Source organism: Epinephelus lanceolatus, chromosome 1, assembly GCF_041903045.1.
Source record: "Epinephelus lanceolatus isolate andai-2023 chromosome 1, ASM4190304v1, whole genome shotgun sequence".
Classification (NCBI taxonomy): domain Eukaryota; kingdom Metazoa; phylum Chordata; class Actinopteri; order Perciformes; family Serranidae; genus Epinephelus; species Epinephelus lanceolatus.
This window is the reverse complement of record NC_135734.1, coordinates 18,031,661-18,056,639: the sequence shown is the minus strand read 5'-3', so window position 1 is coordinate 18,056,639 and position 24,979 is coordinate 18,031,661. Positions and strand designations below refer to the sequence as shown.

At 42.4% G+C, this 24,979-nt stretch overlaps 1 protein-coding gene across 50 annotated transcripts in view; it reads left to right on the top strand.

Annotated features, from left to right (window-relative positions):
* cast (calpastatin) overlaps positions 1-24,979 on the top strand; it is a 55,851-nt gene that overhangs the window by 12,456 nt on the left and 18,416 nt on the right. For 38 of the 50 annotated variants that reach the window (XM_033627433.2, XM_078166735.1, XM_033627451.2 and 35 more), the window contains one exon: positions 23,384-23,452. The exons of 2 other annotated variants lie outside the window; for them this stretch is intronic. In XM_033627433.2, coding sequence (XP_033483324.2) covers positions 23,384-23,452 — 69 coding nt within the window. Of the gene's footprint in view, positions 1-11,222; positions 11,404-13,384; positions 13,436-23,383; positions 23,453-24,979 lie in introns of those variants that run through there. 10 more of the 50 variants (XM_033627459.2, XM_078166770.1, XM_078166754.1 and 7 more) reach the window with 5 other exon arrangements.

Sequence of the window (24,979 nt, the reverse complement as noted above, 5' to 3'; positions counted from 1 at the left end):
GTCCAGTGTGTCAGATTTAGTGCCATCTGGAGGTGAGGTTACAGAACTAAAACTTCTACTGTGTGTCAAATGTGTTGAAGAGAAATACGGTGGCTGATGCGAAAACGCAAATGGCCCTATCTCAATCAATCAATCAATTTTATTTATAAAGCCCAATATCACAAATCACAATTTGCCTCACAGGGCTTTACAGCATACGACATCCCTCTGTCCTTATGACCCTCACAACTGATAAGGAAAAACTCCCCAAAAAAAACCCTTTAACGGGGAAAAAAACGGTAGAAACTTCAGGAAGAGCAACTGAGGAGGGATCCCTCTTCCAGGACGGACAGACGTGCAATAGATGTCGTACAGAACAGATCAGCATAATAAATTAACAGTAATCCGCATGACACAATGAGACAGAGAGAGAGAGAGAGAGAGAGAGACACACAGAGAGAGAGAGAGAGAGATGCAGGTAATGACAGTAGCTTACAACAACATTATTGAAAGTAATAATATTATAGTTATAGTTCTGGCTACTGTGGTACAATATGTTGAAAGTATGTATTAATATCTGGCAGTATACATGTGTGACAATAGTCATATGTGTATAATAACAGTAGAAGTATAACTAATGATGGCAGCAGCAGCAGGAGGCATCTGGCAGGACCACAGCAGCAGCACAACCACACTCGTCACACTGTCCAGGCACCGCTGCAATACGAGTTAACCTGAGAGACAGTGGAGCACAAAGGCTCCGGAGAAGAAGCTGAGTTAGTGACATCCAGAATGGCCGAGTTAGCAAGATGCAGTAATAGAATACGAGAGAGAGAGAGAGAGAGAGAGAGAGAGAGAGAGAGAGAGAGAGAGAGAGAGAGGGAGAGAGAGGGAGCCCGGTGTATTATAGGGGGTCCTCCGGCAGACTAGGCCTAAGTCAGCCTAACTAGGGGCTGGTACAGGGCAAGCCTGAGCCAGCCCTAACTATAAGCTTTATCAAAGAGGAAAGTCTTAGGTCTAGTCTTAAATGTGGAGACAGTGTCTGCCTCCTGGACCGTAACAGGAAGATGATTCCACAGGAGAGGAGCCTGATAGCTGAAGGCTCTGGCTCCTGATCTACTTTTGGAGAGTTTAGGGACCACGAGTAACCTTGCCTTCTCAGAGCGCAGTGTTCTGGTGGGATAATATGTCACTATGAGCTCTCTAAGATATGATGGAGCTTGACCATTTAGAGCTTTATAAGTTGACAGTAGGATTTTAAATTCAATTCTGGATTTTACAGGGAGCCAGTGCAGCGAAGCTAAAACAGGAGAAATATGATCTCGTTTCTTAGTTCCTGTTAGTACACGTGCTGCTGCATTCTGAATTAGCTGGAGAGTTTTTAAGGACTTACTAGAGCTACCTGATAATAGAGAGTTACAGTAATCCAGCCTAGAGGTAACAAAAGCGTGGACCAATTTTTCTGCATCTTTTCGGGTCAGGATAGGCCTAATTTTCGCAATATTATCTGGAGCCAGTGTTTGATTTTTCCATTCTGAGCCACTGTAGACACAACATGCCTCCACTTCGTATGTAGATATAAGTGGCTCCTTCTAGGGTAAAGAAAACACAATAGGAATGGTGCAAATTTGCAGGAAAGCCCAATCAGTCTTTTTTCAGCATTGGCAGTATATAAACAAAATCGGGGAGGGCGGAAAATTGCCGCCTGTCTACTTTTGTTTATACAGAATGCGCCTTTTTCGGGGCAATGGGAGGCGTGAGCAAGTAACAAAACATGTGGCTGAGCATGTAACGTAAACAGTGACGTGGGAGGGAAGCCGCAGCTGGTCAGGCAGCGGTAGTCAGGCGGTGATTCTCTCGTAAATCGGCCCGTTCCTCACCGTCCCCGTCAGCTGAGGGTTAATGGCCTCTTTGTTTGCCAGGGCAAGGAGGACGCGCAATTCCTTGTCTCCCCAGTTGCTCATCTTTACAGTGTCTGTCAGGTTCGCATTTCCCTCTTGCTACTAGCTGCTCGCTAATTCCTGCTATCAGCTGTTTCCTGTTTATCCACCGCCAGTGGGTCGCACGTGCGGCGTCATCAACAGCTCCTCCCACAAGTCTTCAACAGCCCCTCCCGTTGCTGAAGGCTGCCTTGGTCTGTCTAAACTTAAAGGGTTCTACCAATATGACTGCCCTACACGGCGGAAAACTGGGCGCCTTGGATCAACTCGCCTCTGTGTGTATAAACGCTCGCAGCTGGCCGGCAAATTGGCCCAACATTCGCGGAAAATCTGGCAGTGTAAAAGGGGCTTTAGTTTCAGGTGATTATAAACTGATGAAAACATAGTTATGAACATTAGGCTATGTACCATTTTTGCCAATAGATCCCCCTAAATCCTACACACTGGACCTTTAAAGTCCTTAACATAAGTAAAAGTAGCAATGCCACAGCTTAAAATGACTCCTTTACAAGTAAAAGTTGCACATTCAGAATTAAAGAACGTAGGGCAGTTATAATAGTTTTATCATAACAATACGACACTGTGAAAACAATGCGAGATGTCGCTAGTTGTGATGGACCTATTTGAATGTTTGAACTACTTTATATACCATAAGGTCATAACAGGTTTTGGAGCTAGTAAGTAAGGAAGTCAAATAAATGTTGGGTAAAAAGCACAGTATTTGTCTTTGAAACATGGTGACCTAGCAGTATAAATAAGTGCAAGATGGAAATATTAAAGTAAAGTACCTTAAACTTACACTTAAACACAGAGCTTGAGAGCAGTTCTGGCAGTAGTTGTTTTATCTGTGTCAGCCAAAAGCACAAAGTTGGCCTTCAGTAAAAAGCAGTGTGCAAGACTCTGCTGACTTATTTGACCAAATGAAAGTGTGACGTGGAGCATGTACACTTTTTCCACTGTCAGGAAATGTCAAATGAAAACTTGAATTTCCCACTGTTATCCCATGATAAAAAAAACCCCACAGACCAGCTGGATTGGTTAGCAGGAGCGTGTGTCATGTGACATTATGTCACAAGGTTTCTGGATACTGAGGGTCAAATGTCATAAACAGCCATTTACGATGACTGTCTCTACTTGTTAGAAGTCATAGTCAGGGAGAGTTTACAGGCAGGAGGGAATCAGCTGTATCGATGAGATGCTTCATTATGTGGTGCTCTCTAATAACCCCTCAGGCTGTGTGTAGGTTTGTCCCAGAAAAGGAGGGCAAGCACGTTGTGTACTTGTGAGCATAAATACACAGACATTTTTGTTGACACATATCCTGCGCAGCTAAATATTTCCCTTCCATTTCCTGTTGTGTTTTTTCAAATGTCTGTGTTGATCCTGTTGCCACCCTGTGTGTTATTCCGCAGCACTCATCGGGACTTGTTGGATTTCTCACCTCACCGTCAGTTTGGCTTTGCTTTTGTCATCATGTCAGTTACATAAAAGCATCTCTGGGGGAGTTTCCACCTGAGATTGCGCTTAAGCGACGCGTTGTTGTAGCACCAAATACTTTCTGAATATTTGCTCTGCTGTCTGTTTACATCTGCCATGCTTGAGGAAAAGCTGGTGCTCATAGCCACAGAATGTTTGTCCCAACAAGTAAGGCTTGGTAATGAAGACCCGGCAGCCTGATGCTTACTGGAAAGTGTAATGTGATATAATGACTGAGATTCTTGGTATTATTGCTTCACATAGCAGATGACAGCGGAAAGCTCAAGTTCATGATGACATGTTAGCAAGCTTGTGATTATCATGAGTTAAAAATTGCTGACAAGTCCTAACGATACCCTGATGGTATTGTGACTTTTTTGCACCAAAGATTTATTCTGTCATTTTTTGTTTAGGGCTTATTTATTATCTGCAGATGTAAGATACACACCTTTTCTAACATATACTGACAGTAGGTCCTGTAGGACAATAGAGAAGGGGCCTGCATTTTTTATGTGTTTTTCTAGTGTGGGATGAAATATGGGTCAACAAACCAGGGGGAAAGTGCAGTGCTAAATTTAGAGATGGTACGAGGACATCCAGCAAAGCAAATAACAGCTATAGTTTACCGTAAGTGTGGGGGATATGGATGGGCGCAGGATTACATAAGAAGGAGCTTCACAGGAGTCACATGCACTGAAGTTACTGCTCTACAACCATGTGTTATAGTAGTTAAAAAGAGAGACAAGTTGGCTGCTAGTAATTAGCTAGTAATTTTTTTTAAAATAAATGGATATACAAAATTCATTTCTCATCTTCTTACGCCCCATGTTTGTTTTCTCTGAGTTTGATTTTAGCTTGGAAACGCAGCCACTACTTTCCACTGGCCAACTCTCATATCTCAGATTTCCGACCATCTTGAACACACCATAAGTCAATATAAAATGTGTTAGCACACAACAACGTGGCACCCTCAATGAAAATAAATGAAGATGTTTAAATCCCTGGCTCAAGCACGTATCAAGCCTTAACAAGTTGCCTGACACACAGTGGAAGCTGCTCAGACAATGGGAGAAACACACAGGACAATAACATTATTGTTCGCTCTGCGATGTTCAGCAGTGATGTAAAGAACATGTAATGGGGCTAAAGCGTTTGTTTGGTCTGTGTTTTCCTGTAGACTATAGTCATGGCTTTGGTTAGCACTCCAAAAATAATACCAGACAAAATGAGAGAGGAGAAATAGTTTTTAATAAAATGTATTATTTATGTCTAGCAGGAGTTGAAATGATGGAAAACAAGCTTGTGTGAGAAATTTGCATTTAGACAGTCAGTTGTCTTCATTATTTATAGAGGTTAAGATTTGTGTTTAAAGATGTGCAGTCAGTAGCACTGACTGATATCCTTTGGCTAAAGGTGTGTGTGTGAGTGTGTGTGTGTGGATACTTGCCAGTGATTTAGTCAGACTAGTAGCATGGCTCAAGGCATGGTGATGTAGGCTGGTTGAGCAGTCTATTGCTCCAACATTTCAGATCAGAGTGAGGTATCTCTGTGTGGAAGGGCATCCAATTTGACTGATATAATCAAATTATTTTGACAGCTGTGGTTACAAGCAGACAGTTGGATGCTTACCGTTCACGTGTTGGAATTTAACAGTTGTGTTTGTGCGCGATAGCAGTTTGTGATGATTCGTTTGCTGCCTTTTGCTTGTCAAGTTAAGGAACGTTAGCAGAGGACTGAAGATTACTGTGTTGCTTGTCACTTTTATGGACCCCGAGAACAGTTGTTACCAAGGTAACAACAAAATAAACAGTAAATAATCCACTATATGTAGTGACTGATTCTGCACTGATGTTTAATAGTAATTAATATTTCATCAGGGTCTGACATCAGATCTCATTGTGGCTTTAAAAATAATTAGCAAACAATATCCAGACCTCTATAAACCAGGCTTTGTTGCTTATTGTTGTCGCATTTGAAAACTTGTTAGATGAATTTAAGGAAAGTGATAGAATACATTAGCTTAATTTCAAGGGAAAGATATGCTTATGTTGGCATGTTAGCATGCCAATGCTACAGTTAGCTGAGCCTATACTGCTGAGGCTGATGTTGAGCTAAGCCTTACAAAGAAAAGCTACTGTACTGTAGGTCTGACAAACTTGTAGCCAAATACGAAATAGCTGCATTAATGGATTTGTTTGTCCACAGAAGAACTCGAAACCCGACAGATGCATAGCGCTTACATATGATGGCCTTCTTAAGTTAATGTGGTGACCTTGTTAGCAAACTGTCGCCTCTTTACACACCCAGTGGCAATACAGCAACGTTGGCATACATTTGAAGTCTTGTTTCTGAACACCTGATTATTCAGTCTCCTTTTAGCTCAGTTTTGGTCTCCACCAACTCGTGAGGGAAATAACTGGCTCTGTAGTTTACTAGATGTTTCATCTGCTTCTTCCCTATATAGGTGCTGACACTATTGGCTTACTTGCTCGTTAGCTTCATATAGTTATATTTTAGAGTTCATTTGCTGAAAACAACCTGCTGATGGAAACAGAGCTGGTGAGAGCCGGAAGACTCAACCACACACTAAATGGACCTGCACTTGTGTAGTGCCTTTCTAGACTTCCAACCACTCAAAATGCTTTTTTACACTACAGCCTCTAGTTTCACAGACCTGGCGAGGCGGAGGGGCAGCGCACCTGCGCTTCGCCAACTGGATGTGGCCAGGCGGTTTGGCACACCGTGCGCGCTTGCGCAGCTACTCACCGAACATAACTTACAATTTGTTGACAGCGTTTCTCTTGTGCGTGCGCGCTCTCTCTCTTTCTCTCTCACAGTCTCACCCTGTTTCTTTTCTTTTGACTTTTCTAAGATGACAGATCCTGAATATATACTCCCTATCTGATGCTGTGGCTGTTTGTGGTTGGCTGAGAGGGATGGGAACTCATTAGTTTGCAGCTGTGTTAATCAAATCAGGTTGGGTTTCCATTACGCATGCCAAACGTGCCAAACTGTGCCAATCCCCTTTGATCTGACATCAGATGTGACGGGACAGTCGATATAGAGATACATTTATGTGCTGATTGCAGATAGTTGCATTGAATAGTGTTTTTGTGGCTATTTATTGCATCGTTAATGTACCTGACATTCTGGAAACCTGCCTGTGAGGTTTTGGTGACGTGTGCGCACTGTCCCTCCGGTCAGCCAAACTTCCACTTACACCGGCTGCGCTCCGCCTGCACTGACAGTAGGCCTGGTTTCAGCTGGTGAGCTTTTAGCGCACCTTTGGCGAAGCCTTTTGGCACGAAACTGTCACTGCGCCAAGCTGGATCTGTTGACACCTCCCCCTGCTGCGCCGCCACACCCATCTCAGCACGCCTCAGTCTGCCAAACTACCAAACTGAGCGCGCCTCGGGTTGCGCTGCTCAAAACTAGCTCTGCACGGGGTTCGCCACCCTGCGCCGCGCCGGGAAACTAGAGGCCTATGAGTCACATTCACCAATACACTGGTGGCCAAGGCTAGCACTCCTTCACTCATGACACTCATTTTTTAACACACAGCCATCGGGAATGATTTATTTGTAGTTCAGTATCTTGCCCAAGGATACTTCAACATGCGGATTGGATGGGCTGGGGATCGAACCGCTGATCTTCCGATTAGTGGACAACCCGCTCTGCCTCTGAGCCACAGTCACCCCAGTAAACCAACACAAAAGCTAAAACAGGCTAAAAAGCTCTATACAGATGATAATTTTGCAGGATTTCACTGCCAGTGACCTTCAGACTGACTTACATCACAGGTTTAATCCATGTCACTGCGTTTCTTAAAGGAGTAGTAATAGTCTAGGTTGACAGGTTACCCAGGTTGCCCCTCTCGCCTACATTATACCCAGTTGTTTCTGCATAGTCACTGTACTTGTTGACAAGTTTTTCATTTGCATTAAAGGCTTCCTTGTGAAAAGTTCATATCGAGTTCACAGAGTCCCTCTGGCAGCTACTGTTCTCAACCAGACACTCCTTTGTAACATCCAGAACTAAAACTAACACTTGTATCCCTCTAAGTTCTACCAGTCTGTTTCAGTGTGAAAAGTTTTTCTCTGTGATCTCTCGCCAGTAAAAGTATTCAACATCAGTTCTGTGTTTTCCCACAGACCTCATTTAAGAAACCTGATACCTCCCTGCCTCCCACTTAGAGTTTGCCTGTAAGCTCCCAGAAACAGCATCAGAGATTCAGATTAGAAACCCCCCATTTCCAGCTTCACAGCTCTGACTGGCCAATCCCTCTGGATGGGTGTGTCCACAGTCTGCTTTAGCTCATTAGCTGTCAACAAAGATAAGAGTTACCAGGGGTTACTAAGCAAGGCATTTGGATCCAGTCTAAGCATGCATGAAACATACCAGCTCTGTCTCTCACACACATAAACACTCTCACAGTCAGAGACACAAAAGCAGAGGGCAGGCTCTCTTGTGTTTTTGGAGTCAGTCGGGGCAAAGCTGTGAAAGAAGATTTATTTTGAAAAGGCTCAAACTGGGCACAAATATTTCTGCCAGTGAGATGCCAGGGCAGGGATTGTGCAACATGTTGAGAAGATTTACCTGTTTGTCCTTTTAAAGATATTTTTAGTCAAAGAATAAGATCAGAGGAATTTAGAGACCACGCAGACAATTCCTCTTGACAAGGCCGTAGGTTTCATGTCAGCGGTGGGAGGACACACGTGAAACTGGGGGTATGGGGTCCTCCACCAGAACATTTTAGCATCAAACTCTTCAATTTCTACATTCTGGTGATTTTTTATGCACCAATTTGTGCCTTTACTGCATCAAATTATAGTTTAAAAGTCTTTAAATTTGTCAAATAATTAAAACCCTCTCATGTTTTTATTGTGGTGGACAAATGCACATTTTAAATATTGAAGGGAACATGTGCCCTACATCCCTCCGCCTACAGAAAATATATCTCCTATGTTCAATTCTGTGTGATCTATATGCAAGGTGATAACCGTGTGTCCTTTAATCATTGACTTGCCTTGGCTGTTGTTTAAGGGAGTCTATTCATGTTCAGAAATGCTTCCAAGAAGAACAAATGTTACTTTAACAATCGCTAGAGTTCATTGTGGGGTGATGTAAGTCATAAATGTCATGTTGAATTCTCTGCTCAAAGGGGAACACCACTTAAATTAAGAATTCCAATATGTTTTGTCCACAGCCAAGGACAGTTCAATACATATTTATGAACATGATCTACTCTCACTTAAAGCCAGAAACCAGAGAGTCTCAAACTAATGATGTCATCAAGTATACAGTCTGGAGCTGCTCCAAAGACAATGAATGCAAGACTAATGTTAGGGACCCACAGAATGTTTATTTTCTTTTTTATACCCAAAGGAGCTTCATTCTGCTGTTGTGTTCTCAGCTGTGAAACAAAAACTGTCCCCATATGCTCAGAACAATCCTCTGGGAGCTCTCTGTGTCATGTCTATGGAGCAGCTCCAGACTTTGAGTTTTAGCACTCTAGTTTTCGGAGCAGTACCACTGGAGAACATGGGGGCAGTGTTGTTGTTCAAGCGAGGTATAACCATAGGAGACGATAAAGACATTTAAAAAACGGCAGAACAGAACAAATCGGTAGTGTGGTGACAAACAGTGCCGGCCTGTGGCATGGGCAGTATAGGCGAATGCGCCATCATCCATAGGGGGCACCACAAATGGGGGCAGAAAAAAAATCAACGTTTATCCTTAACTGTTTTTTACAAGTACTATTACTGCTATTATTTTGAAATATTGCAAAAGGCCACATGAACATAACTACATAGCAAAGCTTGCTACACAATAAAGAGGTCTTTTTTCTGGGTTCCTGCGCCCACGGCCCCCCTCCCCAGCGCGTTACACTTTACCTGCTCTCTCGGGTAGATGGACGACTTATCCAATGTCATGGGAACCACGAAACACGTTATATCTTTATCATGTCATAGCGGCAAAGAGAACGAAAATGAAATAATAAAAAAACAAAAACAAACTGGTGTTGAAATAGACAGGAGGAGAGTGAGTTAACCTCTAAACAGCCTGAGGTTGCAAGGAACAGCTCACAGAGGTTGCATTGATTTACAGTGTGAAGCATTCAAGCTCTATTCAGTAAAAATGAGTATTGGGCTAAGGCTAAATTATAAAGTTCTCGTGATGTGTTCAATGTAATCTTGTAAAATATAACTTTTAACTACATACTTGATTAATTCAGCTGTTTGAAGGAGAAATTTGTTGATTTTTTTCACAGCACTATAAAATAGATATTGAAGAGTGAATTATGATGTATCCTATATGCTATATGCACAATGTGTCTCAGGGCCTCACAGACACCACTGTCTACAACACTTCCTCCACCTTCCACTGTCACCTCATTTGCTGTTGTGTGAAACTTAACTCTGCCCTCTAGTGACATCTATTGACTGTATCTATGCCAACATGGATGTGTGAGGGCAGTGATGTTTAGTATGTTTGAAATGGATGTCTCTATATGTAAAGGAAGTTTAAATGAGCCTTTAGAGCATGGGAATAATATGTAGCTACTACTACTTCTACTACTATTACTATAATATGAATTTTGAAAATGGCCGAACTTCCCCTTTAACACAGAACAAAAAAAAAACGCCAGACAGCACTGATACCTTTTTCTTATTTTCTTTGTTTCTTTGCTTTGAAAAATATCACATTTAAAACAAAGAACAGTTTTCTTATTCATGGCAAAAATCTACATGTTGCTCAAAAATAACATATTTTTGATGGTCAAAAAGACAAAACATGTGGCACACCTGCCGTGTATGCCCATCTTGTGTCCACTCAGCATAAAACAACACACTGATAAGAAAGTTGACAGACACAGTGAGCCTACACAGCACTTTCATACAACAATGCTCCATTCATTTTTATCTAAGTGCTATGAGTATTGTTAGACACAGGGCGGCGCTGTTCTCCAAGCACTCCCTGTTTAACATGTTTGACATGTTTTGTGAAGTGGAGCGCTTTATCTGAGAAGTAGTTAAAAGTGTTTTTGGATTAACTCAAGTAGGTGACAGATTATCAACTAATTAATATCCTGAATGCTCAGAGTGTGTGTGTACCAAGGAAACTGCTGTGTTTTCCTAAAATCCTTACTTAACCTCTGGCTGCTGTCCAGAGGCTGTGTTTCCTGTCTGTTCCTGTGTTCGGGGGCTACTTTGAACAGCTGTAATAGCCAGCGAGAACATGTCTCAGCTTGTATTGATGGCCACCTCATTTACGGTGTCCTCGTTCAGTGGTGTCTATCCTGAATTTACAGTTCTTCTTTTTCTCTGTTCTGTCTTGGGGTGTGGTTTGGACTACATGTGATGTGACTCCCCTCCCTCTGTTCTTTTCTTTCCAACCACACACACACACACACACACACACACACACACACACACACACTGCCTCTTGTTTGAGTGCTCTGCAGCCTAGATTCCTAAGCAGTGAGTCTCTCAGACACACCCAGACTGTGCCAAACAACACTGCTGCAGCAAATCCACTTCTGCCTCATCATCACTCCTTCATCCTTCAGCTCCTGCCTCCACGATAACACTTCCTGCCGATACCTTGATGTAGGCCATCGTCTCTGTTATCAGAATGCAACATCCCTCGTCTTCACAGCCCGCTGCGACCCAGCCCAAAAGTTTCCCTAAAGCAGACTTAGGTCTATTTATTTTTGCTGGCAGCAAGAGGACAGTGGGTGTGTCTTTGTGCATCTGACTGTCCAATCTGACTGAGCCTGCTCTGCTGCCTTGTGGCAGAGGAGGTGGAGCCACAGCAGCACAGGCTTGTTGTGCTGCTTCCATGAAGGCGGAGCACCAAGTTTTTCACTGCTGGGCGTGTGTGACTGTATGTGTGTTTACGTATGTGTGTTTGTGTGCGTGCATGTGTGGCTGACATACAGTGATTCCACAGCAGGAATCTAAGGTGAACCAGCCTCAAGAGATACACACTCAAAGTCAAACTTATGGTAGGTATTCTTCTTGCTGTTTTTTTATGCAGATGTGTGTGTGTGTGTGTGTTGAAGGGTTTCCTGTTTGACTGATACCTGTCGAATCATTTTGACGGCTGTCGTTATGATCAGACGGTTGGAGGCTTATCGTTGATGTGCTGACAGCCATGTTTTGTTTGTGTGCGACAGCAGTTTGTGGGGATCAAGTTTGCTGCCTTTTGCATGTCAAGTTAAGGACAGTCAGCAGAGGAGTGAAGATTACTGTGTTGCTGTTATTGTTACTTTTATGGATCCCGAGGGCAGTTGTTGCCAAGGTAACAACGAAATAAACAGTAAATAGTCAACTGTGTAGACTGAGGGATGCTGCATTTATGTTTAATTATATACATCATCAGGGTCTAACAACAGCAAAGTGATCTAACAGTATCCAGACTCCTGTAAACCAGGGTTTGTTGCTTATTGTTGATTTAAAAAAGTATGAGTCAGTGTGCACATGATGGACAAATATAGAACAAATACAGCAGAACAGAAGATCAATGCTTCTCCTCTTGGTTCCCGGTTACAACCAGGTAAAGTTCATGTCAGTTTGCAATGAAGGGCGGATGAATACAAAGCAAACAGAGAAGTTACGTACGTATATTCCCCCTGCACAAAATGTAGCAGAGTACATTGTGATATATGAAACTAGCACAGTGCTGTTAAAGTACATTAATGTGATGATAAAGTGTATTAACAGCACAAATAGCCTATTACAAAACAGTGGGTTTGACAGGTGACCTCACTCTTGAGTTTACCCAGCTGTCTGTCTGCTTTTGAAATCCTCCCTACAGCAATGACATTCATCCTCACGCAGCTCTGCACTCAAACTCAAATCTTTTACACTTCTGCTTCACGTTCTTTCCTTTTCACACTGACTGCAGCTTTCGTCATTTCCACCTCTGAGCCGAGGTGATCGGTGTTACCGCCACTGACCATTTAGACAGGCTGCCAGTGCTATTGTGAAGTCGTAGCATTAGCTAAGAAGCTACTTCCAGCCATATTCACATGTGCGTGTCTGTGGTTTGTTGGGTGGGGCCCAGCATTAGTCATCATTTTTCATTACAGGCACAAGCTGCTGCCTTAATCGCTGTTGTTGGGTAAGCCCTGGATATACTGCATTGTTTCTTCTCTTCTGACAGAACAAGTACATTGCGAGTTACATGCGTCATGCAGAGAGCAAGACCCCAGATGTTCTGGAGTTTTAAGAGGACTCAAACCTCGAGCACACTGACAGTTTCCGTCTGAGATGATGTGTCAAATTGAACGGGTGCCAGTTTGAAATGAGCAGCGGTTTCAAATGGCACTCTGCTGCCATCACCCATGCTCCAAAATCTTGTGTCTATTTTGATCACACTCACCACAGCTCTCCCAGAATGACCGTGTTGTTCATATCAGTGTCCTGTTCCTGACTACGTCAGTCAGTGTTGTCCTCACCGGTTGCTACTACAGTAGCTAAAGCTCTGTGGTTCTGTCTGTGTGCATGCAGGAGTGTGTGGGTGGCGTGTGTCTGACCACCGGAGACATGGTCAAGCACCAACCTGAGTGCTCTCTAATAAAGTGAGGTTTGATTTGTAGGATTTTGTCTCACTGTTGCACTTTTTTAAGACTTACTAGAGTGGCCCCTCAGTTTTTGATGAACAAAGGTTGCCACTGCTTTGAAAACAGAATTTGTGTTGCTTTCGGTCACATACACAGTTTGCTGTGTTGGGATTACTTTGTCCACCAGTGTCATAGTTGAAACAAATGACCACATGCTTTGTTATAGGTCTGTATGAGCACCTGAACAGACTGATAACTTGTCATGGCATTGACAAAGATTATGTGTCAGGCTTCATGTGAATATATGTTTGTGTGTTGATGTTTATCATGGTGTCTGTGTTTTAGGCTTCTGATTCACAGTCTTTGTCTGTCAGCGACAACCTTCTCTTTTAACAGCTGTATATATGTCCCTATGAAATAGATTCGAGGGACCTATCGGCCCCTTCCCTTACCCCGACAAAATTTCTACCAGGTACAGCTGTGTGACATTTTTACCGTCTGCACCCTTTTATTTTGTCTGTGTACATGGCTGCTGGACATGATAACAGGAACACCCTACTGCTCACAGTGCTGTGTAACACAATCACATGACAGTCTGCAGTGTTGAATCAATTGTCACTGTTTCAACAAAAATGTAATGGGCTTATAAAGTTAGTATTTGCTGCAGGGCTTTCATAGAGGATACATCAGTAAGGTGTTTCTGTTACTTTGTTCACCCCATGTAGTATTTTGGCTGTGTGAAAAAAAGTCCTGCATAAGTCCTGTATGTAAAGTCAAAGTCATGCCGACCTACCCGACCTACAGCAACCTCAGGAGCCGAGAAATTAAGCCAAAAAGACGCAGTTGCCAAAAACTGCAATTCTTTGAACGGCCACTTGAGGCTGGTTCAAGAAGCAAGTCCAGAAATGAACATGCTTACAGCCTGGTACAGGAAATGGTTTTGGGAAGGAATTCATGAACACACTTACCATGTTGTAAACACCAGCTCACGAGTTCCATTTCAGCACAGCATGTATCCTCAGGCTCAGTCAGATCCTATGAGGCCTACCAACTCGGGCTAGCCTGAGTTTCACTAGCTTAGAGTTCCTTGATGTGAGAGAAGCTAGTGATGGTGATAAATGCTAATTGTTTTTCTGTCCAAATTAAAAGGTATTTATTAGTGTACTTACGATATGTACTTAAACCTCCTCTCTAGCTTTAGACATACTGGAACTCAGTGATGAATTAAGCAGTAGATATAGAAACACGTAATACGTAACTAAAACTTGTTCACAGTATGTTTTTGCTCGCTAATGCTACAGCTAGCATGACATTTTTTTTATAGCGCAGCTTGACCCCCCTAGGAACACTTCAGCCTTGCAGTCAATTTTATTTCAGAGAGCACTTGCGGTATTGCAGCTTAAAACTCCCTTGCAGCCCAAACAGCATGTTCCCCATAGGCCAACATTATAAAAGACACGTCATCATAATGTAAGTCTATAAGCCAAGTGGGAACTCATGGGTGGGGCCAGCGGGAGAGAAACTACTGCACATATGCAGTGGGCTGCCTACCGTGGAGGTAAACCCAGACACTAGAAACCTTTTTGGTGTATGTGCCAGGCAAGCAGTTCCGTTGGAATGAATAGGTGCCATCGTGGTATCTACAGTAGGTATTATCATACATCTATGGCGCAGCTACTTTGGGCTATGGCTAAGCCTTGTGTGTAGGGCTGCTGATAAAACCCAATAATTTTTTTGGCAGCATTACAAACCTAAATGTGTCAGTAGAACTAAGTATTGAAAAATAGAAAGATAGTGAGAAAGCTACTGATTTTTGTGGGAGAACACTCTCGAAAACATCCTAAAATTCGGGTGGGGCCCATAAACTGTATAAAGCAGGTAGTGCCTATTCATTTTGGCGTCTGTACCTTAACTCAGGTATTGTACTGGCAGTAGTATCTCAAAACTTTGACTTATACGTACACTTTGCTCTTGGGAGCTGTAGTTGTTAAATGATAATGGAATAACTGTAGTTGTTTGTGGGCCTGTGTGGAGTTCATATTTTTACTGTACAGCTCAGCAGATATCCATTCACCTATAATATGGGTTGAAAACTTGAGTGGCACGTTTCAGCTTTTCCAGAAGAACAAAAGCTCATGTTACAGACAGCAGATTTTACTGCATGGAGGTAGGGCCAGACTCCCTGAGGTTACCTATGCCTCACATGTAGGAAAGCATCATAGCCTAATGTGTCAGGCATGTGCCAAAAGCATCTTAAACATTATGTATACTGTTTGCACTGTGTCATATACACTGCTCAAAAAAATAAAGGGAACACTAAAATAACACATCCCAGATCTGAATGAATGAAAAATTCTTATTAAATACTTTGTTCTTTACATAGTTGAATGTGCTGACAACAAAATCACACAAAAATTATCAATGGAAATCAAATTTATTAACCCATGGAGGTCTGGATTTGGAGTCACACTCAAAATTAAAGTGGAAAAACACACTACAGGCTGATCCAACTTTGATGTAATGTCCTTAAAACAAGTCAAAATGAGACTCAGTAGTGTGTATGGCCTCCACGTGCCTGTATGACCTCCCTACAACGCCTGGGCATGCTCCTGATGAGGTGGCGGATGGTCTCCTGAGGGATCTCCTCCCAGACCTGGACTAAAGCATCCGCCAACTCCTGGACAGTCTGTGGTGCAACGTGGCGTTGGTGGATGGAGCAAGACATGATGTCCCAGATGTGCTCAATTGGATTCAGGTCTGGGGAACGGGCGGGCCAGTCCATAGCATCAATGCCTTCGTCTTGCAGGAACTGCTGACACACTCCAGCCACATGAGGTCTAGCATTGTCTTGCATTAGGAGGAACCCAGGGCCAACTGCGCCAGCATATGGTCTCACAATGGGTCTGAGGATCTCATCTCAGTACCTAATGGCAGTCAGGCTACCTCTGGCGAGCACATGGAGGGCTGTGCGGCCCCCCAAAGAAATGCCACTCCACACCATTACTGACCCACTGCCAAATCGGTCATGCTGGAGGATGTTGCAGGCAGCAGAACGTTCTCCGCGGCGTCTCCAGACTCTGTCACGTCTGTCACATGTGCTCAGTGTGAACCTGCTTTCATCTGTGAAGAGCACAGGACGCCAGTGGCGAATTTGCCAATCTTGGTGTTCTCTGGCAAATGCCAAACATCCTGCACGGTGTTGGGCTGTAAGCACAACCCCCACCTGTGGACGTCGGGCCCTCATACCACCCTCATGGAGTCTGTTTCTGACCGTTTGAGCAGATGCATGCACATTTGTGGCCTGCTGGAGGTCATTTTGCAGGGCTCTGGCAGTGCTCCTCCTGTTCCTCCTTGCACAAAGGCGGGGGTAGCGGTCCTGCTGCTGGGTTGTTGCCCTCCTACGGCCTCCTCCACGTCTCCTGATGTACTGGCCTGTCTCCTGGTAGCGCCTCCATGCTCTGGACACTACGCTGACAGACACAGCAAACCTTCTTGCCACAGCTCGCATTGATGTGCCATCCTGGATGAGCTGCACTACCTGAGCCACTTGTGTGGGTTGTAGACTCCGTCTCATGCTACCGCTAGAGTGAAAGCACCGCCAGCATTCAAAAGTGACCAAAACATCAGCCAGAAAGCATAGGAACTGAGAAGTGGTCTGTGGTCACCACCTGCAGAACCACTCCTTTATTGGGGGTGTCTTGCTAATTGCCTATAATTTCCACCTGTTGTCTATTCCATTTGCACAACAGCATGTGAAATTGATTGTCAATCAGTGTTGCTTCTTAAGTGGACAGTTTGATTTCACAGAAGTGTGATTGACTTGGAGTTACATTGTGTTGTTTAAGTGTTCCCTTTATTTTTTTGAGCAGTGTATATGGACAGTCTGTTAAAGCAGAGAGCAGTCTGCTTGAGGAATGTAGGAATGCTACAGTGCGGAGTCTCAAGAGACAGAAAGAGCTCAAAGCATTTGGGTGGGTCTCAGGTGAGCACACAGAGTTCAGTCTGGTGATATAACAAACCTCTGTTTTAGCTTAAGACAACTGAAACTCAGGGAGGAGTCCAGGAGTAGATCATAAATACTAAAGTAAAAGAATTCGAGCAAAATGATATCACCTTTTACTCAGTACAGGGAGAAGACCTTTGTGCTTCACTCTTTAGCATGTTCATGTATTATTGGTCATTTTTTATGACAATCTGGTATTGATATTGGGAGTCATCTTGTAAACATGTAATGTAGTGTCCCTCCTGCTTGTTGTAAAATGCACTGTGTCCCTTAATTGACTGTGAACAAAATGAGCTGTTTGTTTGCCTGTTGGACTGGTATCTGGGTGGCTCGCTGTACGTGCTGCCTAACCTGTCTGTGAGACCTGGCATCTGTCGCCGACAGTGTATGCAGGGTTTTGATGTCAGAACAAGCCTTGAGGGGACACTCTTTTGTTTGTGTGTGGTTTTGAAATGGATCTCATCACTGTTAGCAATGCAAATGCATGTGGATGTTGATTTATGCATTTGTCATGACCTCTACTGAGTGAGTATAACTTAATAAATGTGTATGAGGGGTCAAAGAGTTAAAAACCACTGTCACGTTACATAAGATCAGCAGGTAAACACATGCTTCCATGGTTATGGTCTTGGTCTTGTTGTTTGTGGACTCACATGACAAAAAGGCAAATTAGTCACCTAATCTTGGCCAACTTCCTTTAATTTCAACAGACAGATCCTCTTTGAGAGTTGTGGGTTTGCCATAATGTGTATTTCTGTAAGGGAAAGTATAAAGCACATTTATGATGTCATACCTTTGGTTTCTGAAACATGATGTGTGTATTTCTGATAAGACATCATGTTAAAGACAAGAAGGTGACACACGGTGGTGAAAACAAACCCTTTGATTAAATGAAATGATTATCACAGTGTGTTTTGGGCCTGTAATCAACCAAAGAAAATCTTGGTAGACTGAAATTCTACATACTCTTTCACCAATCCATTGGTCGATGGGGGAAAAAGATCAGCATGTTATCTCTTGATTAATTAAATTGGCCACAGTGCACTGGGTGTACCCTACCTGGTAGCGTTGTGTGTCCACCAGAGTGTTCTTTTTCCTGTCACAAGGCTCGACATGAACACTTGCCCAAGACAAGTAAACTCCATTCATGCAAATGGATGCCTCGAGTGAAAAACACATGTGATCTCCACTGAAATATTATCTGAAAGTAAACTGCGCACTGTAATGCTTTTCCACCTGATCACTGTGCGGAAGTTTGTCTCACCACTAAGCGTTGAACATGACTGATGAGAAAAATCTGACATACTAGACACTATGTCATAAACAACATAACATTACTGACTTGAAATATCTCTGTAATGCTGCATGCAAGAGAGAGACCTGCTATTTTTAGCCCAGAAGCTAACGTTAGCCATCCTGCTGCTCCAGCGAGGGCTCTGGTGTGATTGTATTCCTTTCAGAAGCTTTATAATCCAGCCTTGAATGCAGTGTCTTTAGACTTAGTAAAATAAATCCATAGTGATAAAATCCAACTTTAAATGCCTTTGTAATTATTTATCCATTTTCTGATTAAAAATGGGAGTTGAAAAATGTTCAACTTCGGGTAAACGCTGCATTTCTTACTGTCACCCGCCATCCAATTAGAGTGGAGAAGTAGCAGGACACCACAAAGACCAGCCATCACATAGCCATAACAACAACAGTTAGCATTTTTAGCTGGGAAAAGAAACACTTTGTTAAAGTAACACCAGCGATTGTCCAACCAATGAGAATTGGGTCAGACAAGAGCATACCCAAGGCAGGGTAACCTGGCTAGCTGTTGTTTCCACTCTTTGCTAAGCTACGCTAACCGCTAACTCAGCAAGAAACTGAATAAGAAAGCAACACTTCCCACAATGTTTCACTATTCCTTAAAATGAAAACAATAAAAAAAAGTTTATTGCAGAAACAAATGTTTATAAAATCCATTTAATCTTTTGACCGACATAATGTTTTGGTATCAGCACTGAAATCCAGGTATATTAACGCCAGTATCAAAATTCTAGTAGTGCCCAGGACAAGTTTAATCGCACAAACTTTGGCACAATTCAAAACGTTTCCAGCATGACTGAGTTTCATAATTTTGTCAAGAAAATATCTTAGCTGGTGCGTTTCAGTTTCACGTGCCAGTTCAACTTGCAAAACACATCTGACACTTCATGCATTATCACCCAGCGTGCAGCATAACTCTGCATCCTTTTGTCAGTTATTAAAGATTTTTTTGTGGTAACGTAGTGACAGAACAATATTTCCTGCAGTTAACAGGAGCAACATGACTTCCCCTGTGGCAGGGGGATGCCCTGACTGCTTGTGACCTCACTTCCTCCTTTGGGCCACTTCCTTCTTATTTCTAAACAGCCATATGTTGACTCTTCCAATGCTCAGTGAATTGATAATAATGATAATTCTAAACAAAATATGTCAAATGAGAAAAATGAAGTAATATAGGACATGTGGAGGGCATGTTCTAAGTTGGACTTAATTTCAGTGTTTCTCTGTCTATATTCAGCAGGTGTATGAGGTCTAAAGGTAAGAAGACGAGTATCTTTTTGTAGAATAAGCACTGAGGGTTTGAAGAAACATTTGCCCTTTAGTTGACGCAGGACTAGAGTAAACACTGAATGTGATTCACATGTGCTAACCCTGAGCTGGGTCGTGACCTTATCCATGTAAAATGTGCCACTGGTGTGTGAGGCAATCATTTAGCTGCAGTCATTTCTAAATCAAAGGTCCCAGATTGCAGAGGATTCAGAGTGGTGCAACTCACAATGCGCTCTGTCTTTCTGTGTCTCTGCCCTCCTCTTGTTAATCTGTGTTTCCGTTCACTCACTGTAGTCATTCACAGACATTTACAATCTGGTTTTACCCTCCACCCTGCCGGCTCAGTGTAAATAAACTAACTAACTCACTTAGAGGCTTACAGGTGAGTAGACGTGGGATAATGGTAATTTGTAGACATAAATAGTTTCTTGTCGCGGGACTTGACGGCACCTGTCAAGAATATTAAACTTATGATAAGCACACAAAACGATGTAAAAACTGTCATCTCTGACCATATATTAGCATGTAAAGTAAATTACAGTCCAATGAACAGACGGAAAAGCAGAGTAATGTTCTCTAACTGGCTTGGTGAGATCTGACTGTACCATGAGACCAAACAATGCCCTGGGTTGGATGTGAAAGTAGCTGCAGTACCTCTGACCTGGTGTCAGTTGGGTGGAGGCTCTGTGTTCTTTATTCACGCCACCTGAAAGAATTGGGCTGGGCTCTGCAGCATACTTGGCTCCACCTGGAGACCGGCGCAGGCCTCCAAAATACTGCATGCACAGCTGCCTTCAAAAAGGAGTTTACTGAGTACACTCTGTGAGTACGTCATTAAAACTAAAAATACAATTCCCTCAGTTACTCTTTGGAGCAGAGGACACTTGAGTAGGATGTGTGGGATTGAAGTCGTCCTTTTTTGCCACTGCTTGACAAATATTGTTTTATTCAGTTTGCAAAAGTGCATGTCTTTATCATCATATCATTATCATCAAAAGAGGACAAGTGGAACTATCCTTGTTACCACGATAAAGCTTTAAACCAATAACACCCATCAGATGTGTTCTCACTGATTTGCTGACAGAATATCTACAGGATAGTGCAATGATGCTTAATTCAGCACTTTCCAGTAGTGGTAAGTGTCTACATTTACTCAGGTCCTGTAGTTCATGTATTAGTTTTACCAGTACAGGCCTTCATTGTTGTATTTCTATTTTTACTTAAATGTAAGATCTGAGTACTTCTACCACCTCTGGTTGTTGCTGTTGATTAATACTGCAAGTATTTCCTCCAGCAGTGGCTCCATATCATAATGGCAGCTTGTTTTTTGACTTCCCCCCGTTTTGTGTCTTGTAAATCCCCCTAATTCCAGTTAAAAAATCCTATTTGAGCAGTTTCCTGGTTCTGCGCCAAACTCTGACAGTGACGGTCCAGCTTTGAATTTTCAGCACTTGCAGACCAGTCCACACTGTTTGCTCGCCCCTGCAGTCCTAAGATGATGTGTGTGATAGAGCCTGATCAATATATTGGCAAATTTGCAAACGTTAGCTTTTATATCAGGTTTTGGTGCAAATGCGGGATGAAAAGTAGCAAGAAATTGCTACGCAGAAATGTCAAAGATACATTTTACTTAGTTTGTCCCAGTGTCATGATACTGGAATTATTAACTTCAATACAATAACCAAAAAAAAAATAAAAACTGATAGGTGATACCACGTGGAAATGTAAAAAACATTAAGGTAATAACACATAACATTTTATGAAAAGCCTAATATTACATGGCTATGACATGATAGCGACTTTTCTTTTCTTGGTTAGCAGCAGAGGACAGTAGAATTACTGAAGTCAACAAGAATAAATAAAACTCTTACATTAATGAAAGTAATATTCTTCTTGTAGTGCACATGTTCAAACACCTCTGAGATTGTCAAAGTGCAAGTAGAAAACAAAACTGTGCTGCTAAAGCCTGTATGCAACCAAAGTGAGTGAGAAGAGTGAAGAGAAGACAGCGCTGTGAGTGAGAGAATGCAGGGCTATGGGGACACTGCAGAGGGGCACTGCCAGTTGCCATTTAATGATAAATCAGTATTTTTCTAACAACTCCAGTTTGTCCTCAGGACAGCGCTGACACCTTTTCCTATGAAATGTCCTGCTCAGTAGGCCCGTATACCTTGGCCACAATACTGACAGTAATTTAAAGAATTCTTATCAAAAATGTTTGTGTAAATTGTGTACATGTAAAGAAATGTATATACTATATATATATTGTGTAATGTTGTTAGCTTTTTTAAAACACAAATATTTATTTAGCATTAAAAATCCAGTGTTAGGCCAGCTCTACTACATAATATGTACGATGGATGCAAGGATAAACAGATTTAAATGTACTTTCAGTTCACTCTGAAGTGTTGAATGTGTTGCTGTTACCTGATAACAGATGAGCACACATATGGACACACAGTGACTGCATTTTTCATTTTAATTTATTCTCTGATTGGGTTGTTCTGGAGTAAAAATTCTGTTTGTGGCAGCAGATTGATGTACAGGCCACTTAGCAAAAGATGAACTTGATCTGTAGTTTAGCCTGTGTATCTCAACTTAGTCCAAAGGTACAAAAATGAAGCCAAAATATAAAAAATATGGCTGCTGCCATCTTATGCTGGTGATGTCATTTGGAGCTAGAGTCTGCGTAGTCACAATCTCTGCAGTATTGAGTTCTCACTCATACACCCATCCAACCAATGGTGAGCACACTGGTTGGCACACGCAGCTGTCAATCATGACGTCAACCCCGTCTTTATAGCATCCAATAACTAATTAAAACCAAACTTATCAGAAAAACTAACTCTTGAACATTTATCTGCATGATAAAAACTGCTTCTTTGAAAAACCATCTTTAGGAAAATTTATTTGACATGTACTTTGATCTTTTAGTTTGGCCCATGACCCATCCGCTACCATGTAAGTGGTGGAGTTTATGACCTATACTGCTGCCAGCCACCAGGGGACAATCGAGATGTTTTGGCTTCACTTTTGGGGGAGCTTTCATGTTGCATGATAACTTTTGCAACTAAACGGAAAAGAGCATCAACCACAAAAACTCAAATCTTATCAGGAGGAAATGTAAGACACAGATCACTGCACCGCTGCCACTGTTTGATAGATGCCATGTGAGGAAGTACAGTGCAGCACAGACATCACTGCTGTGTTTGTGCAAGTGTGAGAGAAGTAGTTGCGTTTGATGGACCAGTCAAAGGGCAACCTCGTTGGGTCTCTTTGCGGACCAATGTGAATGATCTCAGAGTTAATTTAAGGCTGTCTGACGTCAGTAAAAAAGAGTAGCTTGTGAATCCTACATTTCTTGTCACTGTTGTCAGTTGCTGAAGCGTCCACAGACAATAATACTCAGCGTCTTTGCTGTCTGCTGTCAAACAACAGTCACACCCTTCAGTCTGGAATGTGATGCTTGAATCAACCAACTCTGACTGCAGCGTGATGGACGTGTTTGTGGAGGCTGTTGTAGATCTTTACCTCTCTGTCTCTCAGTCCTTTCCCATCTCTGTCTCTGTCTTCAAAAATACAGTTTGTAGTTGTGTTGACAGGCGTCATTTTCCTTGCCCTCCAGAATGAGCTGCATGGAATGTTTGGTTTCTCCATAAATGTTGGCTGTTGTGAAACCGAGACGCTGCTCTGTGTGAATCTTGAAATGATTATGATGGTTTCTTGTTTGATTTTTCACTGCACATGCGTAACTTTTCTCTCTCTCTCTCTCTCTCTCTCTCTCTCTCTCTCTCTCTCTCTCTCTCTCTCTGTCTGTTTGTCTCTCTCTGTCTCTAGTCGCAGGCTAGCCAGGCCACACCCAAACCGGCAGCTCAGGTCTCCACTGTGAAGCCTGCACAGTACGAGGTATCAAACATTCCTCTTTAACGCCCTTTAACCTCTTCTTGCCCTGTCTCTCTCTCTCTCTCTCTCTCTCTCTCTCTCTCTCTCTCTCTCTCTCTCTCAGAAGAACCCTATTTTGTCCACTTCCTTCGTTCAATCAACAGCTGACTGACCTCTGACCTGCTCATTATCTGGACTATGTGTAGTATTGTTACTTCCTTTCCTGTTTCAGCTTCATGTTTTTTAACAGTTTGAGGCAGAGTGAGGGAATGGACATAACACAATAAAGAAAACTTTCCTTTTCCTTCCATTCAAGCACAAAAGAGGTAACACCCAGTTTCTCAGTGGGAAGCAGTTTAACCCTTTAATGCTGCTCTCAAACAATGGATCAAAGTAATTGTCATGTTTTGGTCATTGGAGCAATTTCCATGTTACGATAGTTCTTGAATGTTTATTTGAATAGAACTTGAGCAAGTATGTCAGTCAGGACTGAGGGATAAATAAAGGAGTTACTCTGTTTATGACTACATGTCAGTTTTGCATGTTTATTTTTAGGATCTTTCCTCTTGTTAACATACCAGCATGATGTCTGTGGCTATAAAACAGTGTTAGCTATATAAGGTGTTTTATCAAATGACGTCCAGTTCAGTTTATAGGAAACAACAACCGGACAATGTTGTCCTCTTGGCCATCCTGAAAGTCTTTAAGTCTTCATTGAAAGTACTGAAAGTCTCCTAATGACTAGCTTTTGTCATGAAACACCCTCATTTGGCTCCGAAAACAAAGAGCTTTCACCAAGTCCGCTGCCTAACTGCCTTTCAGTATTCTCTGTGACTTCTTCAAGGCCAGACAGTTCTGACAGGACACATCAACAGGGACAGCCTGAAGTGTTTTCACTTGGCCTTCAACAACTAGGCTGTGACATTGTCTATTTTGGTGCCCGGCCTGTAGAGAAAGGCTTTGGTGGGATATTTGAACTCTGAAAGTTTCCCTCTGCAGAAAATAGTATATAAACATCATAATATGAGACAATGAGATGTTTTAAATTTACCAAGTTATTTACAGATGAAGCTTGTATTACTCAGTCATTAACCTTTAGCTGTAAGTGACTCTTGTTAGCAGCTGACCTCGGTGCCTCTTTCATGGCCTCTTGGTGGACTTCCTACAGCTGCTCATGTATCAGTGGCAGTGTATATGAGCAGTGCTGTGGTAGGTGGTATATCATATTAAGCCACAGAAACAGCCACTATGTATGGTGCATCAGTACAAGGCCATCTAAGGGACCATCTTTACCTCTTTTTTTCAACTTAAAGGGGCACTCCAGTGATTTAATATTGCTCTTCCATAAAGTTGGAGGACTCATTAGAGACAGTTTAAAAAAAACAAATGCTCAGAATCTAAAAATATATCCTGAATTTTGTCTCTAATATTTTTATGTGGCCTTGTCCATTTCCAGTCTTGTCTCTTAGCTTCTGGATGGTAACACTAGCCACAGTAAATACACGTAAAAAGTCTTTGTTCTGATCATTTCAAACAGCCTAGTATCCATGT